Source organism: Etheostoma cragini, chromosome 10, assembly GCF_013103735.1.
Source record: "Etheostoma cragini isolate CJK2018 chromosome 10, CSU_Ecrag_1.0, whole genome shotgun sequence".
Classification (NCBI taxonomy): domain Eukaryota; kingdom Metazoa; phylum Chordata; class Actinopteri; order Perciformes; family Percidae; genus Etheostoma; species Etheostoma cragini.
In genome coordinates, this window is record NC_048416.1 from 24,723,389 (window position 1) to 24,747,479 (window position 24,091).

At 38.1% G+C, this 24,091-nt stretch overlaps 1 protein-coding gene across 7 annotated transcripts in view; it reads left to right on the forward strand.

Moving 5' to 3' along the window:
- The first annotated feature begins 275 nt into the window (after positions 1 to 275).
- The window catches only part of ldb2a (LIM domain binding 2a), an 85,693-nt gene continuing 61,877 nt past the window's right edge, over positions 276 to 24,091 (forward strand). For 4 of the 7 annotated variants that reach the window (XM_034883701.1, XM_034883703.1, XM_034883705.1 and 1 more), the window contains exons 1-2: positions 277 to 560; positions 21,801 to 21,903. In XM_034883701.1, the coding sequence (XP_034739592.1) occupies positions 429 to 560; positions 21,801 to 21,903 (235 nt within the window). In that variant the 5' untranslated portion in view covers positions 277 to 428. Of the gene's footprint in view, positions 561 to 21,800; positions 21,904 to 24,091 lie in introns of all 7 variants that reach the window. The other 3 variants (XM_034883702.1, XM_034883704.1, XM_034883708.1) reach the window with 2 other exon arrangements.

Sequence of the window (24,091 nt, forward strand, 5' to 3'; positions counted from 1 at the left end):
GAAACTATGATGTCAATTAATGAATATTAAGTCATCAGACTTATAGTATGAGTGCATGTAAACTTAAACAATGCACACAAAAAAGCACACACACATACACATGCACACGGAGATCTTACTTGAACTTTGCAAGAGTGCAAAACTGAGTGTAGGTCTTGAGGGAACAGGAAACGACTTCCCTCCTCCCCCTTCAATTCTGCCCCCCTCCCCTGTTCCTCCCCCTGTTCCTCCCCCTCCCCCTCCTCCACTCCTCTCCTCCCTCCTCCCTCCTCCAGCACCACGCTATAGCAGCGAACTAGGCAGGCCAACTTGCAGAGTGCAGCTCAGCCTCTACAGCGGCTGCTTCCTACTGGGGGTCTTCGGAGAGCATCGCACTCCAATGTGCGCTGGATGTTGAAATTGCGCCGCGCGCCTCGCCAGGAGCCACCATGTCCAACTCAACCCACGACCCGTTCTACTCGTCTCCGTTCGGACCCTTCTACAGGAGACACTCGCCCTACATGGTCCAGCCCGAGTATCGGATCTACGAGATGAACAAGCGACTGCAGGCGCGCACAGAGGTGAGCCGACCGGGGACAACTGCTGCACGGTCCAGTTTAGGTTGCGGTACCGGTGAAAGGGTAACGGTCTGTGGAGGTCCGGAGCGGGGAGGAGGGAAGGGATGTTGGGGCTGGAGAGAGAGAGAGAGAGAAAGAGAGAGAGGAAAGGGTCTATAAAGATATAAAGGTCTGTCAGTCCAGTGGTGTGGATGTGATGCCAAAGTGCCAAACATTCCTGAGGTGAAAGTAAACGGTGGTGTACGCTGCAAGAAATGTCCTCATCTGAAGTCATCTGTTTTAGATGAAAACGAATATGTTGGAAACGATATGTAGAAGATATGCTTTCACGTGGCCAATTAAGTTTTTTTTTAATTCATAATTTAAGTGTCACATAGTCTGATAGTGAGTTGAGTAAAACACCTGAAGTAAGCTAGACTAGGAAATCAAAATCAGGTGAAACTGGATTGCAAATATTTGAATTTTAAAGATTTTAATCAAGATTTCAAGACTCATTAGCCTACTTCACTAAGATTCAGAATAACACTTGTTTTTGCAGTGTGTGATATTAATACACAAAGTTATACATAAACATAAGTGAGGATGTCAGAAAGAATATTCAAGTCCAACCCAGCTGCATAAACCGAGGCAAAGTAGCCTTTTAACTTGCTTTTAATTTATTTGCATATATTGCCTTTTTTTTATACATATTTGCATATTATGTTTAGGCGGTTAAAAACTGCAACAGCTCTAGACCAGCATGAATGTAGAGAGTTTGCCCGCTGTGGTGAAGTGTTTGTGGGGTCACTGCAAAAACATTTACACTATGCTACGATTCATGAATCATCACTGTGTCTGATGATGAAGTTTTCTCAATGAAAGTGAACCTGATTGCAAAGTAAGATGATCATGATATAACTGCATGAGGGTGAAATAATCTCACGTTAGCAAGCGTGGCGTACAGTGTCATTCAGACTAAACCTTTAGTGATCCCACTGTGAATTATATGGCAAGCATCTGTCTTCAGCATCTGTTCTCTGATCTCACATGTGCAAATCTGCAGATAAGAAGTTCATCCAACATGTCAAGTTCTCCTCAAGAGGCGTCTTTAAGAGAATAGAAGGCAGCAAAATGAAATAAAAAAAACACCTTTTAGCATCCTAAATGTTCACTTTTTAAACTATAAGTGTTAGAGCTGCAACTAAGGATTATTTTCATTATGCATTAATCTACCAAGTGTTTCTCATTTGATTAATCATTTGGTCTATAGAATGCCAGTAAAATGCCAATCACAAGTGCCCAGAGCCCATGGTGACCTCTAAAAATGTCTTGATTTGTTTGACCTGCAGTTCAAAACAAAAGGGTTCTGACTTTACTATCACAGAAGAATAAGAAAACCAGAAAATATTCACAATTGAGAAGCCAGAATCATCGATTTTATGCAATCTTTACTTACTTTAAAATTAATCATTTTTTTAAATAGGTGCAAATGAATTCTCTATCAATCGGCTTATTGATTGATGGACAAGCGTTTTTTTTTTTTATATAATTTTTTTTTATAATGTGAGTTCTAGTGGCTGCCGACATCTTTCAGCTGGAATTTTATTTCCACTAATACATAAAAAAATGGAGATGTTTTGGATAAATATATCACAATGAAACGATTTGATGTGAAATTGTGGTAGTCATTTTGGAAATCTGGTTTTAGAGCCAGGCTCCAGCTGAGTTACTGCAGCAGCTCACAGAATGATGCTGACTTTCCTAAAGAGGAACTTGCAACTTTAAGCAGACCAAGGCAATGTTGCTGAGATGCCACAGCCCAGTCTGATGCATTATTCATACGGAGTGGTCTAAGCCCCAGTGGACCTCAACCCTCAACTCCCGTACCACATTTACCCAGACAAAAAGTGCAATTACCATGCACACAAGCACAAACACACACGCACACATACACACACACACACACACACACACACACACATACACACACACACACACACCCACACTCTCACTCACTCATAGACATGACAGGACACCGGTGCCTGAGTGTTAACGTACCACCAGACATGTACACATAGATGAGTTCCATGCTGTGAGCACACAAACACGTTATGCCTACACACATCAGTTTAAACCATTACCTTCATCTCCTCAGACTAAATTATATAATTGCATAATAATATAATTAGTTTTTGTTTCCGCTGGTGTTCGTATCATCTTTATGCTCCTTCTCATCATTTTTCTTTCTTTCTTCAGCGACAGGAATGTATTATACATCTTCTCTTTAGCAATGTGGTTATTTTTTGAATTTAAAAAGCAGGTTGTTAATGTAATGAGGAAGAGGTAGTGTCCTTTAGCGGAAAGAAATAGATGTATTGAGTTTTTGCAATTTGTTTGCATCCAGATGTGGGAGACAGCTCTCAGTTCAAGCTTTTAACGAAATTATATAGTAATTATCCTTATGAATGAAAGGCAGTAGCCATCAATTTACACAAACCTATTGCGTGTGAAAAACATATTTGAGGAGAGGGTAATTGTAATAGAAATCTGCCTTTACAGAGCTCCACTTGTGATTCGTATTTGTCTCTTTCACTCTTACTGAAACCGAGATATAAATTGTTTAAAGATATTGTGTATGCTTCATGAAACGTATCCTGTTTACTTCCTGTAAAGCGGACGTTAGCTGCTGGTCCATTAATGATGATGCGTGCCTGAAGGGGTCATTCTGTTGCTTCTTTTTATCACTGAGCTGCTGCTTTAACATTCAGCTCGCATTTGGAAACAAGACCATGTCAGCATCAGCACAGGGTCAGGACAACGTTGTAACAAAACAGGAAGTTTGGGATGTTTCTTGCACGAAAAAAAGAAAATCTGGATTCCATTAGAAGAAAGTAGCTGAATTGTCCTGGTGGATGGTTTCTTGAATATTTCATCAAGGTTCTGCTGCTAGCAGCTGTTGCACATCTATATCCTTCTGTGTTTGATATATAAACTGCTGGCAGTGAACTGATCTGTCATGGAAGTATCAGCTTGATTAACTCAACCTTACAATCTTAATGCTTGTGTTTTGTTGAAATTGGCTTCGCTTCCTCATTGTTCACTGCTGTTTAAATTGAATCTAAAATGTAATTAATTAATTAATTTAATTTAACTAAATTAAAGCTGTTCTCTTTTTTTCTGATCTTATTTAACCCCAGTATGTAGAAAAGTATTAAAGTGGTAAATAAATTAACATAACATATTATATTTTATATTAGTATAAGCTATATGTGAACACATTTATTATTCTCTAAACGTCCTTCACGGACACCTATGTTATCCTGCATAGTAATGTTGTGCATGTTTTTGGCCAATTAGACTCCCTGTTAGACCTCTGGTGAACAAACTGTTTTAAAAGCTTAGAAGCAAAGAACAAATAGACCTATTTGAGATCTGGGATGATATTACTACCTACACCAACAACAATGACAAATCCATTGCATTTAACAATGATTTACAGCTGACACAGCAATACCACTTTGTTTCTGTTCATGTCAATGATTTGAAATCATGTTCATAGGCAATTCTCTCAAAAATGGAAAAAGGCATGACGTATTCAAGGTGATAAAATAACATCAAGTACGTTTTTTGGGGATGTTAAAGACTGAACGGAAATCCTTTTAGATATGTAATTATGTGCAGAGGCTTTTTTTATTTTTTCAATGACCTACATACAGTAGGACAGGACGTATATTAAACAAATTCAAAGAACATATGATAGTGAATTTGTCTGTTGGATTTTAGTGTGAAGAGACATATTAAATCCTCTCTTTGAATGGGTTTGTTGATATATTTTGTTGATCCAGTCAAAATGATTTCAAGCTTACGAATAGCGGTCTTGTCAGAATTATCACCCAAGTAAAGATGCTTAACACCGTGAAAGGACTTCCATTGTTAAGGATAAGAATGGCTCTGAGCGTACTTAACACCGGGCTTGCTGGCAGGCCGTCGAAGCAAAATGACTCACTATGGTTTGCATTTCAAACCGCTCTGGGTAGTTTTTAAACTGACTAAGCCTCAGTCTGACACTACCTTTTCCAAAAGTGTTGAAGGAGTCGACTGAAATCACTCTTCTGTTAGAAATTCTACCATTTGTCTTATTCATGAGTGTGCTTTTGAATTTGCTTGGCTGGTGGTGCAACTGCTGCTCGCACTGGCAGGCGCAGGACTCAAGGACTTGACACTTGGAGGAGACTTTCTTACCCCCAGAGGAAGCTATAGTCTGTATGAGTATAAGTGACATCTTTAGCAGAGGCTTTGTGAATCATCTGGGAGTAAAATACCAAGTTGTTATTATGCAATTAGACAGAGACATGTTATTTTGATTCTTTTTGATTTAATAGCTTACAAACAGTATTGTTGCACGGACTGGAACTTTTAGTGAACAACGTTTGCAGCATCTCCTATTGAATTCTTTTAAAAGCCAAAGAAATTAACTTTACCAGAAGTCAAATCACCTTCACGAGCTCTTGTGCTTTTACAACCAGTTAAGATTCCATTTTGGTGGCGTTCAGTGCATTAGAGAGCTTGTTTTACAGTTTTTTGTAGTTTACTTTTAGGTGGACACATTCTCTCATCTAAGTCTGTCATACAACCCCCCAGAAAGAAAGCAAGTGGGCCTGTAGGTGGAGGGAGCTGCAGTGTAGTATTGAGCTGCAACTAATTATTAATTTCATTGTCCATCAATCTTTTGATTACTTTGTTGATTAAGTAATTTATCCCAAAATCGTGAAAACGTCCATTTCTGCTTCTTTGCGTCTAAGGTAAAGTCTTTAAATGTCTTGTTTTTGCAACCAACAATCCAAAACTCAAGTTTACAATCACATAAAACAGAGAAAGTCAGTGAATCCTCTATCCACATAGAGGATTCACCAGAGAATGCATTAGAGTTTTCGCTTTGAAAATTACATAATTGATTACTTGTTTTTTAAACTAGTTGACAAATTGAATAATCAACTGATACAGACATTATTTTCTTTAGTAATGATGATATTAGGGCTGCAATTAATGGATATTTTCATTAACAAATAATCTGCAGATAATTTTTTTACATGAATCCTTTAATCAATAAAAGGTCAAACAAATACTGAAAGGTCACTTTTTTCCACAATCACAATTTCCTAATGCCAGAGGTGACGTCTTTTATTCGCCTCTTTTGTTTGATAAACACTCCAAAACCCAAAGATGTTCGGTTTAATGTCCAATAAAGTTAAGAAAAGCAGCAAATATTCACAATTGAGAAGAAGTGTTTGGTATTTTTGTTAAAAAAACAACTTAAATGATTAATCGATTATCAAAACAGTTGTTGAATAGTTTTCTTTTAATCTACTAATTGGTTAATCGACTAATTGTTTCAGCTTTAATAGTGGTGACAATATGCAAAAATGACAATATCTCCCTTGGAGTTTGGGCTTGGATCTTTAACACTGATGATGTTTTAGGATTTAACGCTTTCAAATCCTAAAGATACATAGAATATGATATTTTGTTGTCATTTTTAGGCTAAACTCTCCCTTCAAAACATGCTGAATGACTGTTTTCTGTAACAACCTTTTCCCCTGCCTTGCACTCAGAAGCTCACATGAAAGTAAAAAGGAATAAAAACCAACACAAGTACTATGTGCCTGCCTGGGATCAGCGCTCACCTTTGAACTGATAACTGTGCTGCAGCTTAAACAGTCCTGCTCCTGTGATGACTCAGGGTCTGTGTCTATCCCAACCTTATTACCTGCTCCATTCATACTTATTACCTGCCTGGCTGTATTTCTTCACCGGGTTGACTGCTATCCCATTACCTTCATTTTACACAAAGTGAACCCGCGGTGACCTGGCAATCTAAACAGGCTTTGATGTGGATTTGATGCTATGCACACGGCATGACCACATTGTTTCTGTGCTGTCGCTCTGGGGCCAATGGCCTCGCGTACGGAGGCAGCTGCAATGATTTGTGGGGGAATTTGACACTTAAGCGTATGCAAATGAGGCAGCGGATTAACATTCAGAGGAGGAGCTTGGTCGACCTCAGCCAGTGTAAGGCCATTAGCATAGAAGACATTAATATTCAGCAGAAGAGAGCGGGGACACAGAATAACACTGTAAGTAAAACTACATCACAGAGGGTGAAACAGAAGGAAAACAAAAGCATTTTTAATGGAGGCGCCTTAATAACACCCACAGGGCTGTATTCAGAAAGCTCTCTTCTGCTGCTGCTGACAGTAGGTTTAATGGTCACACTCTTCCTCAGTGGATAGACATCCAATCAGTAACAGTGATTGGCAGGCCATTCATTGGATTTTTGTGACTAGTGCACATAGTTAGTCTCATTCTCATTATTCAAATGGCCCCACATACCCTGACTCATTGGCTCAACTGTGGAACTGGAGGAACTGGAGTGTTCATTATGGCAAAATCCCTTGTTCCTGTCAGGGGAAAAGTGGATCTGTTCCCATCAGCTCTATGTGTCAGATTGACATGAATAGGCTTATGATGTAGAGGTCAAGTTGGTACTGAGCTGTGAGGTTCACAGACAGGGATTAAAGATGAGCCACCAAGACACTGAGAACACTCAAAGGAAGTTTTACTTCATAAGACGTTAGAACTGTAAATCATGATTTTCATCATTGATTAGTCTCATCTACTGTTTGGTTTAAAAAGTCAGAAAATTGTAAAAGGTTTCTCAGAGACCACGCTGATGTCTTCAAGATGCTGTAGATCCTTTAACAGTGATATCCAAACTAGAGCTGAAAAGTTTAGTAGATTAATCGATTTGTCAATAGATACAAAAATAAATAAAATAAATTACAAGCATGCCAAACTTTTCCCAATTCCAGCTTGTCATTTTTTAAGATTTGCTGTCTATTATCCCATCAAAGCATCACAGGAGTTGTTTAAAACTCTTCTTTCAAAATGCGTGAAACTAAACTTTTACCAAACTAACAAAAAAAAGAACTTCCTAAGTTGTATAAATACTTAGCAACACATTTTTTACAGTGCATGTGTGTGAAACTGGCTGAGAGTAATTACCAGAAAGGTGTTGAACATCACGGTGCCCTTATCTGAACCATTACTGTTGGATTTATCTACCATCAGGGAAAAGAAGCCACTGCAGAGATCATTGAAAAAGCTTTTCATGTGTCATGACTGAGTTTTTTAATGATGTAAAACTGAACAAAAGCCTTTAAAAACCAATTAATCAACTATTAAAAAAAACATGTTAAATATATAGTGTATGTGTGGGTTAGGGTTAGGGCAGAGTGTCTTCTTGTATTATAGATGTGTAGATGTTAGTGTTTGTTTTCTGTTAAAAGCAGCCTCAGGGACACAGGATATTGTCACTAAGCTATGCTTGGACAGTGTTGATTTTTACAGCATCCATTCAATTATCAAATACATGTAATCAAAAATCATCATTTATACTCCCTGCCACTCATGAAAAAACTAAAACTAAAAAATAGTGTCCTAAATAAGTCTATAGCATTTGTTATTTATTCTGCCCGGACTGACTAAACAGTATTATTATTTCTTTCTCTACACACCGAATTTCTGATATGTGTTTTTATGATTCATTGATTTATTGACAATGAACAGACATCGAACAGACAGGCTTTTTTAGACCCGTAAAACGTCGCTCGGAGCTCTTGCATTAAAACCAAGAACATTTTATTTTTTCATAATACTGCTAGTCACTAAAAGGACTGAATCCCATTAGCTTCTGCTTCCTTTAGTTAACTCCTTGACTGTATCCCCCTCGCCAAATTAAAGAATAATGCTGCTAGAAGGTGAGTAGTTTTGAAAAGACGGTAAAAAGTAACCTTATCCTGTAGTCATTACTGTTAACTTAGTTGAGTACCTTTGGGCTGTTTATTAAATAATTCCTAATAAAGCTTCTCTTTTGTGTAAAATCATTGAATAAAGAGGTTTTGAGATAAATTCAGTAGGAAAACTGAATATTCTCCATTGAATAACATGCAATTTAACAGCACAGTTAAATACTATCCGGTCCTTTTCCAAGTTATGAGTCACATTAACAGATCACAGTGATAGACAACTTTATTTATTGCCAAAAGGGATAACTAGACCGATCACCCATGCACAACATGAGACGCAAGTCACACATATGAAAGACATATAGTCACAACAATAGTAACACTAACACGGACGTGTAGCTCAGGAGCCTGCAGAGCTTCCCAGTTAAAAATAACGCAGCTTTAATCAATATTTTTTATAATAACAATGTATAAAATGATAATGTAAGAGGGGTTGCTTGCAAAGATAAACCTGCATTGGCATCCAAATCTGCAGCTCCCCTCGGATTTACAGTGCTTTATAGTGAGATTTAACTGTACCGCCCATAACTTTACTGTTCTGGTTCACTGTCATAATGTAATTTTTGGCTGCAGCAGGCGTTTTTTTGTTGTTGTTTTTTTTAAACTCATAAAACAGACAAGGTGGTAAACATAGAGGAGCATTTAGCAGCTAAAGAGTGACAATAGTTCCCTCAAGAGTTGGTAGAGACCAAAAACAGAGCTAAAAGAGAGCAAATATTAGACTTACATTTATCAGGTGAACAGAAACACGACTCCAAATAAACGATATTGCTGCTCAGTAACTGCTGTTTGTGTAGGCAACTCATTTGCTAATTAGTTCACAATGTGAACTTGAAGATGATGATCTGTCAATGTTGTGTTTAACTTGTTTCCGCTGCCCCCAAGTGGCCAAACAAGGCAGTAATTGCAAGGTTAATATAATCGATCGAATAATTATAGAATTTAAAAAGCTTTTTAAGATTTTTTTACAAGAGTCACAACTCACAATATCTGTAAAGTGTAAACACAAAATGTAAATAAAGTAATAACCATTAAAGGCAAATAAACAAAGCTATTTGACCTCCTCCAATGTGTTTGTTTGATATAACACATTGGCATTGTCATTTGATTTTGTTCAATAATGTGACACTGTACATGCTCTGAGAGGATGTTCCCAAGAAAATCATACGGAAAACAAAACAAAACAAGGCCTATGGTCAAACAATGAGCGTCAGTCACATCCAGCAGGATGCTTGGACAATAGACCCACCTTTTTCCTGACTCTTTCCCATGGTTCCTTCCAGGCTGCACTGTCGCTCAGATAACAGAGGAGACAGAGGGACCTGCAGTCGGTCGATGTCCTGTTGTTCTCTCCTCCCCGATATGGTTAGAGAGTGTTACGAAACAAAGAGGTCACAGGTTGAATCTTTGCTGTAGCCGATGTGTTGAAGGGTCTTAAACTTAAACAATTACAAATTTGGTTTGGTTAGGTTGGGGTTAGGCACTGCTTTAGTCTGGCCATCACCAGACCAAGCTCAAACTTTAAAGATTGAATATTAGTCTAGGGAATCTGCTCTGTATTTTCTCTGCACAAGAGGCGTGATCAACAGGCATAGTTCAAACGACTCTGTACGCAATTGGATAGTCCTTCAATCAATCAGACCAACGATTCAGGTGACATAGCAAAGACAGTGGCAGCAACGGGTTGCTGTGCTTTGGTGGCCGCCATGTTGAATATAATCAAAAAGCTGCTTGGTTGCTTCTCTATCGTAATGGTGTTAAAACCAACAATAGTGCGCCAAGTGGATGCGTTTTGTGATTAGCACCTGCAGATTTGTAATGGAAGTAGGATAGATACATGTACAGGCTTCCAGCCTGCAGGGCAAAATGAAATCGCCGGCAGATCGGACTGGGTAAATCCAGTCTAACACATCTTAGTAAGATTTAGGCAAAAATTGTGGTTTGGCTCTAAATTACTACATTATTGAGGTTAGGGCACCTTTGTTGTTTTGGTTACAATAATAACCACTCGTTTGAGGTTAGGGATGGACTGCCGTCATTTTAAAAGAAACCAACATTGACTGGGATTGAAAATAGGAATCAAAGCTTGGTCTCCCGCGTTAAAGTTGGATGTTTTATTGACCCATCCATCATCCCCCTGAACGTAAACATGTGTTTTGGGGTGATTTACTGAAGCGACCAATGTTGTCATGTTTCTTGGGGGAACAGCCTCCTTTTAAGCACTTTATTGTTTCACTTTCCCAAGACTTGTTTTAAGTATTTTCTTATTCTGCCTTACTTAATCAAGTTTTTATCATATTTCTGGGATGCACTGTATCTCTATATCTTATTTAGATTGTTTCTAAATTAAGTAATGTGTAAACTAGTGAGGAGCATGCAACTTTTTTGTCAAGAATATTACAATTTTTAGATTATTCATGTCGTTTCATGTTCTGTATTCTGGATTTATTGTCCATTATCCTATAATTTTCCTTTGCTGTCTTCTACTATTAAATTGACTTAAAATGGGGAGGACTTCATTTCCATACAGTACCACAATAAGCTGGTCGAAGTATATTTAATTATTAATTGGTATTGATTGACCTTTTGGATGACACTAAGCTTGTAAAAAACAGAGTAACTTGTGCTGTATACTTAGCTGAAATAAATTGTAATATTTTATCATTGAGCAAAAAAAAAAAAACGGTTCAGCACTGGACACAGTGAACACGGAGGAGACATACTGTACTTCCAGTTAGTTACACAGGGAGCCAGTTTCTGCTCTGTGCTAGTTTCAGGCTGTTTCATCATATTGCTGATCAGCTGTTTTAGTGAACTATTCTGAATAAAGAGAGAATGGACTACAGAATATTACTAGGCAAGGCAGCTGTATGTACATGGCACATTTAAACCACAAGGCAATTCAAAGTGCTTTACATAAAACATTAAATAGCATTTACAATAATTACAAAAATTTATGAAAGAATATAAAAGCAGGTAAAATAGATTTGGACAGGTATAGAATACAAGAATAAAAGTTACAGTGCAGTGTAAGAAATGAACAGTAAATTGAGCACCCTCAAAAAGAAAGGGCTTCAGCCTTGATTTAAAAGAACTGAGAGTCGCAGGGGGAAGGGAAGTTCGGGGTCCCCTGTTGGAGCTGCTCCCCCCCGTGACCCGATACGAGATAAGCGGACGAAGATGGATGGATGGATGGATGGAGAGTTGCAGCAAACCTGCAGTTTTCTGGAAAAGTAAAGATACACCAGAATTTGAAGTAGAGGGAGACCTCCTCCAGCAGCTCATCCCCGATACTCTGATACTACCACACCCGAAACCACCTCGTAGCAGTGTGTATAAGGCAACGGAAGAGGAGCTATGCCAGCCGTTTGGAGATTTTTGGCTGTAAAGAAATAACTAGGCTCTTGCCCAATGCATGTTTGGACTTGACGACCATCCATTCTCAGTCGTTAATAATACTGGGTTCCAACGTCTGTTCAGTATAGGCCTACTGGAGCTGAGAGATTCCCAGCCGTCAACACATCACAGAAACCGTGTTTCCAAGCTGCTTTGTGAAAAAGCTTATCAGCAGTTGCCCGTAAACTTCACCACTGATATTTAATGTAGCGGTGTTAGCCCAATGTCTCTCATCAGCAACAATTGGCATCAGTGCATCCCTAATTATTTAGATATCATTTTTGTAACAAAAGGAAAAAACCATCAAGGCTAAAATCAGATGAGTCAAAAAAAAACATCATCAGTAAATTCAACATTATGGGATATTTTCATAATACTTTTTTCTGTACAAATAAGTTGATAAGATAAATTAAAACTGAATCTATTTGTTTGCTCATTTCCCAGTTTAAAATGCATCCAGGAGTAAACATTCAAAAAAAATAAAATTCCAATATTCAGCAGAATAATAACAAAACAAATTACTGGAATGAAAATATTAAATTACATTTTTGTACTATATCAGACGGACCCGTTCATGGGGATGCGTTGATACAGTAGATTAGCAACAGGTGAGGATGTGTTTAAAGCATAGGAGCTAACTAGTGACATTACAACAGAGCACATTCACCTAAACTGAACAATATCTGAAGATGTGATGAATTCAGCATTGATCAAAGATCTTGTTAGACGGTTGGAGGAAGTGTGCCATGTTGTTGATTGTTTATTCCAGTTTAAATTGCTCAGCAGTGGGAAATACAGGCTGGATAGGTAGAATTAGTGTTAGTGTGTCCAAGTCAGAGCCCAAATCCTCACCTTCCTTCTGGTCTTAATTTCTCATGGGGTCTGTAAATAATTTGACTTTGTCATTCATGCATTTTGTTGTGTTATTATTTTCCTCCTTATTGATATTTGTTCTCACTTAACATGGTGCCCTTATCGTGTGTCTCTGCTGGTGCATATAGACTTATTTTTGTTTCTCTTCATTGAGGAGAGGAGCTTTTTAAGATGCCTCGTTGTTTATTGAACCTGTACATGTTTCAGTTTTTTTATGCGTAAAGCTGGAACTTTGTTTTTATTATTTGTTTAGTAGATGTATAAAATATCAGATTCCATTGTGATATCTTCAAAAAGACTGTTTTGTCTGACTAACAGTCCAAAACCAAACGAAATTGAATTTACAATCATACAAAACAAAGGAAGACAGCAAATCCTCTTATTGAGTGTTTCCCAAGGTGGAGGTCACGACCACTCATGGGGGTCAAAAGATAAATCTGAGGGGTCACCAGATGATTAAAAAGTTAGGAAAAAAGATCATAACATTATTCTGATTCATAAAAGTTTCTTTCTGTATAGGAAATGTATGTTTGTTTTCTTGTGAAATCATAACATATAATATATAATTTGGTGCGATAAGCCTCAGAGAGTTATCCAATTAAACAATCTAAAAAGGTTAAAAAAAAATTAAAAAATCACATTTTGCTTTTTTGAAGAGCTCACGCATCATGAGGTTGAAGTTCATTTTCTATCTTTCTAACAGGTTGCAATGCAAAAGGTTCTGCCGTTTTGAACATAGCTTGCTGACATTCATTTTTAGGAATTAAGCTGAAGCCTTCAGCATGTCCCACTTCCGTCAGTCAGTGTGAGTGCATTGATCTAGGTCCCTTCATCAGGACAACGATTTTACTGCTGTTGTGGGGATCAATCCTGCAACCTTCTGAGTAAAAGCCAACAGTGCTCAATGTATCCTGCGGTTTTCGTAGCAGCACCTCTTCATGCATGTTACCTGGATTAAAACAGCAGACAAACAACTTATGTCTATTAACTGCGACCTTAAATCTAAAAAGATCATAACTGTAACATTCTGTACAAAATATACACCCAGACATGGTGGCCCATGGAGCTTAACCACACATGCAGGTACGGTTTCTATTAAAAGGTCCTTAGGATGACAAAGTACAAGAACCACTCCTTTAGACTACATACAACACCACGTTAATCATGTCAGACTCAGTGCACACTAATGTTTGATATCAGTGCAGGTTTATCCTCCAGGGTCTTAAGTGTTTTTATATAATGCAAACTTAACATGTTGCTGCATTTGGCTACCTTACAGCCACCAGCCAAGCATTATGCAAATGAGAACAAATGAATTCAGCAAGAGGGGGGGAGTCATTGCCCTTGAACAGCCACTGCACATTCACCTGGAATGAACTTTCTTATACAAAGGAAGTCAGTGAAGAAGTTCCCACATTTAATTGCATGTCTATCATTCACATTTTCTTTTCTTATTTAAGTGTTGGAAGTTACAAGCAGCAGTCAGAGATCACATGCTTGTGTTGCAGTATAGTAAAACACCAGCAACAGTAGCAAATCCTGACATTTAAATAGCTAAATCCAATGTTTTCATTTAACTTGTTAAATACAAAAACATTTTTAATATTCTTTCACTTGTATTTCAGTTTGAAGGCGCTTTATACATTGATTCTAATAATGTGAATAACTTTATCATGAACATTTCAGATGTCAAGGTGCTGCCACACAAATGAAGATAATCACAGTCATGCACATGAAGTGTGACTTTCCCTGAAAAAAAAATAGCTTTAATTGACGTCAATTTAAAATGTGTCATCTCTCAATGGCCTTCACCAAACAATCAAACAAAAGCTACCTTGCTAAAGATCTTTTCGAAACATCTAGAGAGTCTTTGGTTCTGTTAAGTTGTTATGCTCCCCAATAACCTGAAGCTCTTTGAATCTCTCAGCACAGTAAAACTTCCTTGGCCCAACAGTCAGCCGGGCTATATGCTATTCAGGAGCTGAATGGGGATTCAGACATTGGTAATTCTCCAAGGTCAGGCCCCAGACATGCACTCGTGGAGGCTTTTCTGCCACAAGAGGCTGGAAGCAACGGCAGAAAAGAAAATACAGACTAACTAATGCTTGCTGGGAGAAATGGTTCATGTAAAACATAGACTTTGGGGCTTTATGGACAGATAGAAAAGGTAGAGTGAGGGAAGAAAACTGTGGCCTTCTTTTATATGGTAGGTATGATTGGCAAAGCACAGAAAAGCAAGAAAAAATACTGCACACCCATGATGCGGCGACAGACCCCTAGTTAACCTGCATGCTTAGCGTGCGTTCTTTATGAGATGTGTAATAGTACCGTTGATTGGGGACTTAACAAATACTACCACTTTTAGGTTTTAGGTTTTTAGGCAAAATGAAACCTCTTTAAACTGATTTTTATTTATCTGAATATTTTTTTCACTCCGTCTAGAAACAACAACTGATAGTGGCTAAAACCATACTGTTTGAGAATATACTGATTTTTGTTGGTTTCTCCAAATACCTGAGGAAAAATGGCATTAGCACCACACAATAGAATGAAGTGTTTTAGTAAAAAAGGAAGGTACATTGTAGCCACCAAGCTAAATTGTGGCCAAGGTATTGTATATCATTTGACATGAGGGTTTTATGACAGCATTTGTTTTACTACATGTAGTTTTTTCAACGAGGATACTTGTATTTACCACTTCAAAATAATGTACGTTAAACGTGAGGACGCTGGCGTGAATATCGCCGCTTCACAATCCACAAAATTAATGTTTGTTTTTGTTTTGTAGTAAATTTAGTACCTTCAATTTTGGATTAGGTATGGGTCATTCTCAACATATTTCTATTCCCTGCTTTGACTCATCTGGACTCTGTGCTGCTGCCAGCCTGTGTAACGTATGTTACTTACTGTCGATCGACTGTCAACCTCCCAATTAGCAAATGGTTACCGCTAGCTAGTTATCTAGTGAGGATTATCCCTTCAGACCACAGTGGACTTCAGTGGACTCTCCATCCAAACTCCCAACTGGAGCTTCAACTGCCACGACTGCCAGACTCTTTTAAGTCCATTTACTCCCTGTCTCCACCGAACACTTGGTAGCTTTGAGACACCTGGTCATCTGCTACGTCGCTCCAGCTTGCATTGCTAAAATGAAATGAAAATAAAAGTAATGTCCCGTTGTTGGCTTCAGCTAAGAATAAATAGTCCGCCCCCACATGTTCAAAATAATTAGAACACATCAGAGAACTTTCCGCAACGCTTGCAACGCTCTTTGGTGGAGCTCTGCTTTGAACTTCTATTGTGACAAATGAATGGACAACTTGCGGAGTGACATGAAGATATGAATCAGAGGTACAAAAAATATTGACAGCGGTGAGCGGTCATTATGTTTACCAATATGCGACCCATGTGCCCCCCCCCCCTGCATGATTGGTTTACAAGAGCCTCATTTTCAGGTCGGAAAAGCAGGATTTCTGGAAGAATCACACTCCTGATAGAGACATATGTACAGTACAAAGGATTTCATATAGGATACACAGCACAAAGAGATTTTGTGTGTTTTTATACACATTTACACACCCTCTTTGTGTTTTCTTTTGCCACATTGTGTCATCTGCCTATCCATTCTATATGGTTGTTTCTATATGTGTGGATTTAACCCTCGGCTCTGTTGCTATTTACTGAGGATCCTCCCTATGCTGTTTCTCCAATCCTCTGGATTTCCTGTAAATCCCCAGGGTCTGGCCAGCACTGGTGATTTGTGGTTGCCTAGTGGGCAATTGACACATTGATAAATCCCCCTCAGATGGGGTGCGATCCATTTGAATCAATAGAGCCTTATCGGCTGACGGCCGTCACGGATGCAACCATGTCGGTTCACCTCTGGTTCCTCAGAGTCGGCCTGATTTGTAGCATTTGACAACAAACATCGTCACGCCACGTGGTTTGTCAGAGAGTCCAGAGGCGTAAATGAAGGCAGGACGTTGTCTGTCAGTGAGCAGCTGCAGAGAGGATGGGAGACAGACCAAGAGAGGGAGGTTGATACAAAGAGAGACAGCCAGAGACAAAACAAAAAAGGCAGATTTTTTATTTCTTTGAATATGTCTCATTTTTACAATTTTATAACCTGCTACAAATGACAGAATAAAAGTAGAGCTACTAACATTTCCTGCAATAGTCAAGGGATTGAAATTGAAGACAACATCCACTGCACCATGAGCCTTCAGTATGGCTTGTTCAGCTTCAGCCAGAGGATTCATATGGCTTGTGTCCACTGGCCTGGCTTAAGCTGTTCGCAGGCCCATCTGGCTCAGATCCAGCTTCTCCTCAGTCTTTAGATCTGAACCAAACCTTGCCAGTCCACCGGCTCAGCAAGCTACATTTTACAACTTGGCGAGACACTGCCCAAAAGCTGCCCAAAAGCTCCAGTTTGGAGGATTAAAGGTTACTGATTCTAAATAGCATCCCCTGCATATAATAGAACGGTTCTGGGCGACATTTAGTTTTAATAGCTAAAGCCACTAAATGCATATTTAATTAACAAAACAAGTGTTTTGGAGAATGGCAGTAAAACTGTCAAGTGCCATTTGTGTAATTGTTGTAAAACTAAATGCTATCCATGTTGCATGAAATGTGCTTGTTATTTTTTGTTTTTTGTTTTTTGTTCAACAGAGACTCACACTAGCCAGATCATATGGTTTGACCCTGCTGTCAACTCTGCTCTTTGAGAAATACATGCCCCATTTTGGGGTGGTTATAGGCCCTAGCCAATAGGCTGCCAAACTGAACTATATTGAGTTGAAGGGGAAAATATTTTTTAGTTAAAAGGTTAAGTTTCAGAAAAATGTTTTTAAAACAGAGTGGGAAGGAAATTAATATAATAGTAAAACTTTGTCTAATAAAGAAACCACATTTGAAGTCAATATGAGTGAAACACTGCTACATCTGAATGTGGGGGAGGGTAACTAACCCTCTTCTGTTAAACTGAATATTTGAACATGGCAGTATTCTGTAAAAGAAGAGAAGTTGGAGCTTAAGTAAAACACTTTTCAGTAAAACAGCAAGAGGAAGCTTAATGAAGAGTCTTTAAAACAGAGTGATGGGAGACCTCAGGATGACAGCACTCGGAAAATTCATCTCCAACGCTAAATCCAGGCAGTTTATGTCAAAATGGGGATCACACTCTGGCATGAAATCCTCTAACTTGATTTAGCAGCAGTGAAAGTTCAAGTTGAATACTTATATATACTGGCACCAGCAAAGAAATGTAACGAGTCAACTTCAAGTATAAAACTTCGGAATAGGTAAACCTATTCTGTGTTTTTCTTTTTCAAATGCTATGAAAACCAAAACCAACAATAAATTTATTCCATTAACAAAAATTGTCTTGTTGAGTATCCAAAGCCTGTGCCATGGGTTGCGGTGGAGGACATTCTTAAGGCTTTACTTAAGTAAAAGTAGTGAGACCACTCATGGAAATACTCCATTACAAGTTTAGGTCCTATAGTCAAAGCTGGAGCTAATTTTACCTGCTTTTGGGCAGTTTAATCTGTAACAACACATCATATTTTAGAAGCGAAGGCTATGCTTTCTATGTTAAATCTGAATTTGTAAAGTAACTAGATAACTGTAGTAGAATGAGAATTACAATATTTCCCTTTAAAATGTAGTGGATTTAAAGTATAAAGTAGCTAATGGATGAAAATAGGCTAAAACAAAAACAAGAATCCCAAAGGTATAGGATACATGGTCCTAAGTAAAGTATAGTGTAGCCTGTAATTAATTGTGTTTTGTTTAATCCTATAGCCTATACTCCCTACTTGATTAAATGTCGGCCTGCGTACTTAGTTGCCTCTAATGGCCATAGACCAAATAAATGCGTTAGTTGTTTTCCTTTTAATTTATGTTGTTATTTTCTTAAGCCAATGTTAATATTTGTCCCTTAGTTGTGGTATGAAGTGTTGTTCTTTTATTTTGAAGGTGTTATGTCGGTTTAACAGTCAACACAGCTACAACGACAAGAGTCTGGTGAAGAAAATATTGTTTTTTTGTGTCTGTAAATGTCATATTTAGTGTTTGTTTGGCACCTGGCTGAGGTTACATGGTTTGTTATTTTTTTCCCTTCATATTGGGTTTGATATTGAGTGATGTTATAATGTGATTTCATATTTGTAGTAAGTTGAAAGCGAAAGTATTCAAGCTAGCAAAAATGCTATATTAACCATAGACAGTTAAAGAAGATGTTAACTCAATGCACAGCAAGATCTGGATCCGGTTAGATAGCATTTTGGTTGGCTTTGATAGCTAGGAAAAAGTGTAACACAGAAGCTACTGCACAGTGCATAAGGTTAGCTAAATTAACGTGAAGTGGGTTAAAGATGCTATGTATAATTTACATAAGTTCTGAGTATAAGTTTTGTTGTGGATTTAAATAACGTTGTAGCTAGCTAGCAATGTTATGAGTAACATTATAGCTAGCTAACGTATCGTTAAATCCCACGAAGGCCTACCGTCATTCTGCTGTTAATACTCACTAAAGTAGCTATATATAACATAAGCAAATATGTATTAATCCATGGTTACAATGATCATTGAGAGTATAGTATAGAAAATAGCTGTATAGAACGGGGTCATCATAGTTTCACAGTAAGATCACACAGAGGTGCTGTGGGTGTGGATGTGTGTAGTGTCCCGTTTACCACTCACTTGACTGTCAATCCCAGGATTTTCCGCCAGCCCTATGGTGCTGGATTATGGGTTGAACTCTGAATGTGGAGAGTACCAAAATCCCTCTCTTTCTAGCTTTGTCTGTTTTGTCCTGGTGTGTCACTCTTTTTCCGTAGTCTCTTCAGAATTAGATGTATTCAGATGAAACAGACACCACACACATGCTGGCAGTTTGCACCTGCTGATTCTCACAGTATGACACAGTTAGTCAAACACACACAGGCACACATGGCAGCTCATGCATTCTGTTCCCAGTGGACAGCTGGCCATGCAGTGATACTTGCACATACACAGAGATGCACTGGCTTGTTTCCACATTCATTTGTTATACAGTGAGGGTGAGTGAACTGTTCAGTCATTTAAGTAATTACACTAATTGACCTAATGTGAGCACTATAATGTTTTGACACAGCTGGTCCAGTTTTGGATGAAACTTGCACCATTGACACAGTTGGCTCAGTGTTATGGTGCTGAAGTTTTTATAGTAATCTTGTTGAATTGAAAAAGATGGTCAACGTTTTATTTTTCACAAAACCTTAATTCAAATATTACATTACAGTTTTATTTAATAAACAACAATGTTGATCACCAATTTTATGAATAAAAAGCAAAGAAAGAAGTAAAAATTAAACATTGAGAAGTAAAGAAATACATTTGCTGCTTTCAGCTTCTCCAATGTGAGGATTCACACATCCATGTAACTTTACAGCAATATATTTGGGGTTTTGGACACGTGGTTGAACAAAATAAGCAAGATGTCATCTTGGGCTCTGGGGACCAAATGATTAAAAAATTATCAAAAATATATTCACAAGATGAATTGATCCTTGAAAGAAGGGTATTGTTACAGTTTACATTATTTGTTGGGGAATGATGTTTATTTGAACAAAATTTGTTATTTTTTGTCAAATTTTGGAATACAAATATTGGATTTAGAACAAAAATTGAAATTATTTGAAATTTGTTCTTGACAATTAATCTACACTTGATCTTTCTATAATCTTCCAAAATGCCTCATGATTGCTGAAAACTCTCAGTCTCAGTTCAGTCTATAGTTCCCAGTTGAGCTGTTTGCTTTGCCATCCAAAAAACCTCTCCATTAACTCATGGTCACCTATTGATTGACCAGCTGGGTGAAGGTCCAGGTTTTGGCCCTCCTGACCACATCTCTAACACTTTCATCATACGCCTCACGTTTGAGACACGTTGACCTGTGCGGCTCCCCAGTCGTCGCCACTTATTGGCCTTGACACTACTTGATGGTGACAACGCTAATTGTGAACATCTGGAAAGTGCTTGCCATACCTCAGCCCTGCGCCAAATGAAACGCAGTGATCTGTCATAACGTGTCAGAGGAAATTAGCATCAGTTGAACATTGGTGGGTGGAGGGGTGAGGGCAGAGGACTAGAGTGGGTTGTCCTGCCTTCAATATCTGAGGTTTTTGGGAGCAGGGGGAGGAGGGTAAACGGCTGTTAGAGGAGTAATGTCAGGGCAAAGTGATTTACATGAATGTGTTTAATCACAGAGTGGACTCTGACTACTGCTTCTGTTGCACCATACATCTACTAGCACTAGTACTATTGAAATTAATAGCACTTTTGAAGGTACATGTTAAAGGTATTCTCACCTGCTGTAAAAAGTAGAAGCAGCAGTGAATTTTAAAGCTGTTGGATCTCGGCTTGTAATTCAGACATGTAGGAGCCTCAGGCAGGGCTCTCCCAATGTCCAGGCTTAAGAAAAGTAAAGGGACTTACTAGGCTTTGGCTTTACATCAACCTGTGTTGGAGGCTTAGGCCAGCAGCCAGCATTGATATCACTTGTTTTAACCCAATTTATAGGCTCATTTGTATATGCTTTTTATTTCTTGTTGCAGCTGTTGACCATTTGGTCCTAGCCTTCTATACTGTGATGTCTTTTGGCCCTGTCATAATATGTTTCATGCATCAATGTATAAAGTAAAAATGTGTACCTTTTTGTAAACTTGAATGTTAAAAGACCTGCATTGCTGATTTCTTATATCAAAATACAGCGTTTTCTTATCTTGTCTCATAGAAAAGCATGGGTCACAATATCTTTGTCTTATTAGAATTAATGAATACATATTGGATTTATGTTTTTTAAATGCAGTATCACAAGAGAAACAACCTGGATAAGGGTTATTCACTTGCTTATTAAATAATAGAAGAAAATGAAGACTTTCATTACAAACTAAAAAAAAACGGTCTTTTTAGAGGACAGAGGGGTGCATGAAGTCTACTTTTACATACAGCACTTTCTGTATTTTTCAGGTAAATTTAAGATTTTGATGAACTTAAGATAATTAATCTTTACAAAAACATAGTGTTGATTAACACTGCAGAAGTCCTTCTTTCTAACTGTTGAATTATTTCTGTCCTACACCAGGAAAGTGACAGTTTGTGGTGGGACGCCTTTGCTACAGAGTTTTTTGAGGAGGACGCGACTCTCACACTCTCCTTCTGCCTCGAAGATGGACCAAAGAGATACAGTAAGAGTCCTATCATATTTTAGCAAACCACCAATTATGTGATGATTATTTTTTTAATTGGAAATAATTGATAATTTTTCAAGAAAAATTCAATAGTTCAGTTTAAATCCATTAATCTTTACTGTAGGGAAGTTTCTTTTCTGTTGTATTTTATGTAAAAGTGAAGAAAAAGAAAACTGGCTTACTGCCGGTTTGTGTATTCATAGTGTTTTGATCGACACAGTCTTCACCAGACAACTGAGTTTTCTTTACTTCTGTACATGTTGCACTGCCCTCCCACGCGGCTGTAATACATTCTGGTGTGGAGAGCTTTTTTCAGTTATTTGTTGTATTTTATGTTTATATGTTACAAATTGTGACATCCCAGTTTCCTGAAAGGGCCTTAAACCAACAACCTCTTGGTAACATGCCCATGTTTGTCAGTATTAGGTTGCTGGTGTCTCAATAAGACTCTGTCACAGAAGTTTGGTGACTGAGATGGACAGACCACCATAATACAGCAGTGCTAAATTTTAGAGAAAAAAATCCTCATTCTCAGATACCTCAGTTTGTGGTGTTCAATCATTCTTAGTATTGATTTTGTGCTGAAATTCTCAAAAATAGTGCATTTGGTATTTCAACTTTTCTTTAACCTGCTTTGTCTTCTTCCATTTAAGTAATTGATTTCCTACATTTCCCAAAATGTCTTTTAACACCTTTAAGAAAAAAATGTGAGCCTGAAAAGAAAACATCTGTACCTCTGAGTCATCCATTTCTGCATGGTGCTCCACTGAGTCTCCTGTCAGTGAGAAAATTGGTATATCTCCAACTTCTAACAATAGTTTTCTCTTTGTATGTGATTTGTTGAACATTGGTGCAACATCACACGTAACTACGGGTAACCTCTTTCTCACAATTTCATCACAGGCCTCTATTGTGGCCAGTCTTGAAAATAGGGCAAATTATTGGGCATTTCTGTATTGAAATGCTTCACAAAACATCTGCTTTTGTGCAAGATCATAATAATGTTTCTTTATTACAAGTGTGTGGCTATATTGGCACTTTTTACCGAGAGGAGTGCAGTACAACCTGATACCATATCTGTAAAGAAATGTTTTATTTTTAATAGAGTTGAGAAGTTGGAGGAGTCATGGCAGGCTTCCAGGGTTCCAGATGTAAATGCTGTGTTCCTTTTCTGCATAGAAATTGTTAGGTGCAGTTGAAGCACTTCAAGGCTTGGATCTCTCCTTGTTAAATAATCAGAACAAAAGAAGAACAGGTGCATTACAATACAATCTGGCTTTATGGTAAAAGGTCAAACATACAAGATAGTCAAAACATTAAGAGAGAAGTCAACCATAACCTCCAAGAAGCATTTTGATGACAAACATCCCATCCTAAACTTGTTATTAAGTGTGAGCTTAAAGGTCCAATATGTAATATATTTACTGTTTTAAATACAAAGATTACCCCAATGGCTCATCAGATATTAAGGAAACATGTTAAGTTGAATTACTATCTTTTCTTACAGCAATGCTAATAACAGTATTTTCTCCTTTTGAAAGTTTGTGTTTTGGCTTGTGTCTTGTTATCAACTGCCCACTCTGTCAGCCAGGCCAGGTGGCCAGATATACCTGCAAAATCATAAACAGTCGTACAGCCATGGAAGCTGCAAAGAAACAAACTGGATCAACAGAGATAGATTCTACCTTACCTAAAAAAAAAGTTGGAGATTTTGGAGAAGTATTTTAATGATGGAGAGAGCTTGGAGCCCAAAAGGAAGCAGAGTTGGCTAATTACCTCATGAACAGGAAAGAATTAGCTTTAAGCTATTTTATCACGGCTACTAGGGATTGGCATTTTATTTAATTTCAACATTCGGATACTCCTATTGAACTACATAGTACTCAAGTTAGTTATTTGCAAAGTCAATTGAGACACAGCCAGTAAAGTGATCCAGACTGGCTAACACTGCCATGCTAACACGCCATAACTGCTAACATTAGCTAACATTACCGGAGGACCAGGCAAGCGTGCCACGTCTGTTTACATGGTCAGTGGCCGTAGCAGACAACGGTGAGTTGCCAAGAGAGGGTGGCTGTAAATTGGACAGCAGGGATCGTGAGTTTGCAGTGTGTTTAGCAATTGTTGCCTTAATTCTAAGGCAATAACGTGTGTTTTTCATTAGGGTGAAAATGGACGGCAAGGT